Source organism: Perkinsus marinus (genome assembly GCF_000006405.1).
Source record: "Perkinsus marinus ATCC 50983 genomic scaffold scf_1104296953102, whole genome shotgun sequence".
NCBI classification, from domain to species: domain Eukaryota; phylum Perkinsozoa; order Perkinsida; family Perkinsidae; genus Perkinsus; species Perkinsus marinus.
In genome coordinates this window covers 1-1,701 of record NW_003208613.1, presented here as the reverse complement: position 1 = coordinate 1,701, position 1,701 = coordinate 1, and the positions used below count along the sequence as shown (strand labels likewise).

At 39.3% G+C, this 1,701-nt stretch overlaps 1 protein-coding gene across 1 annotated transcript; it reads left to right on the top strand.

The window, feature by feature from the left end:
• Nucleotides 1–670: 670 nt before the first annotated feature.
• Nucleotides 671–1,192, top strand: Pmar_PMAR025228 (hypothetical protein; the record flags this gene model as incomplete). The annotated part of the gene is made up of 2 exons (XM_002776621.1): nucleotides 671–764; nucleotides 1,124–1,192. Coding segments are annotated over 2 exons (163 nt in total), but the record flags the coding sequence as incomplete, so codon positions are not given.
• Between the last annotated feature and the right edge of the window lie 509 nt (nucleotides 1,193–1,701).

Sequence of the window (1,701 nt, the reverse complement as noted above, 5' to 3'; positions counted from 1 at the left end):
TACGTGAAGTGGCGTCGTAAAACTCGGTGAAAAACGCGATATTCAACGCGGTGATATGCAGTAGTCGTGGAATATGTTTTTCACTAGTGTTTTTCATATCACTAGGCTGAAGAAACTCCAGTGTATAGGAATTCGGATAGAAGTATACAATAAATTTCCTATAAATCTATATTTTTCCACACCGGTGATTTTTTCTGTATATTTTTTCTTCTTCAGCTACTTCACGCCCGTCGTGAGCAAGAGTCTGCATTGCGAGCTATGTTGGTCTCGGGCCTTACAACTAAGGATTCCACTGAAGCGGAGAGGTGAGAAATTGTTGTGGTGAAAAAAATTTTTTTGTGGAAATTTTACGATTTTTTTTTGGAAAAATTGGAGGGTAAATCGATCTTAGTGAGGCGAAAAAATGTGGGGAATTGGAGTTGGAATATATTTTTTTCGTGTGAAAATATGCTGAAAATTTTCCTAAAATTTTTTTGGATTTTTGTGAGGCGGAAAGTGGAGGATATTTTCTGTGACATTTCTGATTAAAAATGTGCGCGAAAAAATATCGTGAAATTATGAAAAATTTTCCGGAAATTTTTTTAGGCTGAATTGATTCAAGTGAGGATTGCTAAAGTTTATTGTAAAAGTGAATGATGAATTTGGAAGATTTTTTTCTGCGAAATTTCAGATTATTACACAAGTTGCTGAGAGAACAGCCTAGGCTGAAAACTGACGTGGCTGAAGAAGTGATTCATCAACTCATCGAAAAGGGTGGGTCCAGGGTGTGGGGGAAATATAACTGCATGTGTTGGTGAAGAAATTTTATGAAATTTTCGTTGGTTCAGGTATAAAATAATTGTTTTACCAATATTATTCCATCTTACAGTGTGTATGGGGGGGAAATATGCACATGGTCAACTACATGTGTTGAATTACCACAGCTCCCTCAGCTGCTGAGCTCGGGGGTTTTCAGAGTTATATAATGAAAATTTTCACACGAATTTGGGTAGAAGTGTATAGAAACCAAGAAGAATTTCCCGAAAAATTTTCATATTGTCATTGACGCATATGAACTTTTCCCACACTGGCGTAAAGATTATTTCCTATAGCGGAGCGAAGCGATTCATGTTTACCATTTTAGGTCCTGTACAAGATGACCGTCGCGCCATGGGTCATCTCTATCGTGGCTGTGCGTTCTTATGCTCTATGAGACTCACTCACACTGAAGATGGTATCTTTGGGTATCTTGAGGTCCATTTTAGGCCACTTTGAATTTAGGTGATGTCGCTGTACTCATCGCGGAGACGTTCGCAAAGTTATTGGAGAAAATGTTGTCGAGTGAAATGCAGGGTCCGAGCAAAATGGTGAGAAAAATGCACTCGCTGGGAATCGAACCGGGGACCTATTAGGCGTTCTAGTGTAGAAATCCTATTATCCGAGGATCCTGGAGGAACTCATTTTGAATTTTCCACATTTTTCAGTCAGTTTCCCATGTAAATATGATCACATTTTTCGAATATTTTTGTCAAAGTTGAATGGTTCGCCGTGTTAGATGCGTCCTGCGCATCGCGGTAGTCGAGTACATAAGCGCAAGAAGAATAGTGAGGGTGGTCCGAATCAAGAGGATGCACAACAACGATTGAGAATAGTGCGATTGTGTCTAAGTGGATTGCATAAGTGAGTTGTGAAGTGGCGAGAGAGTGGTATGATAATTGTTGG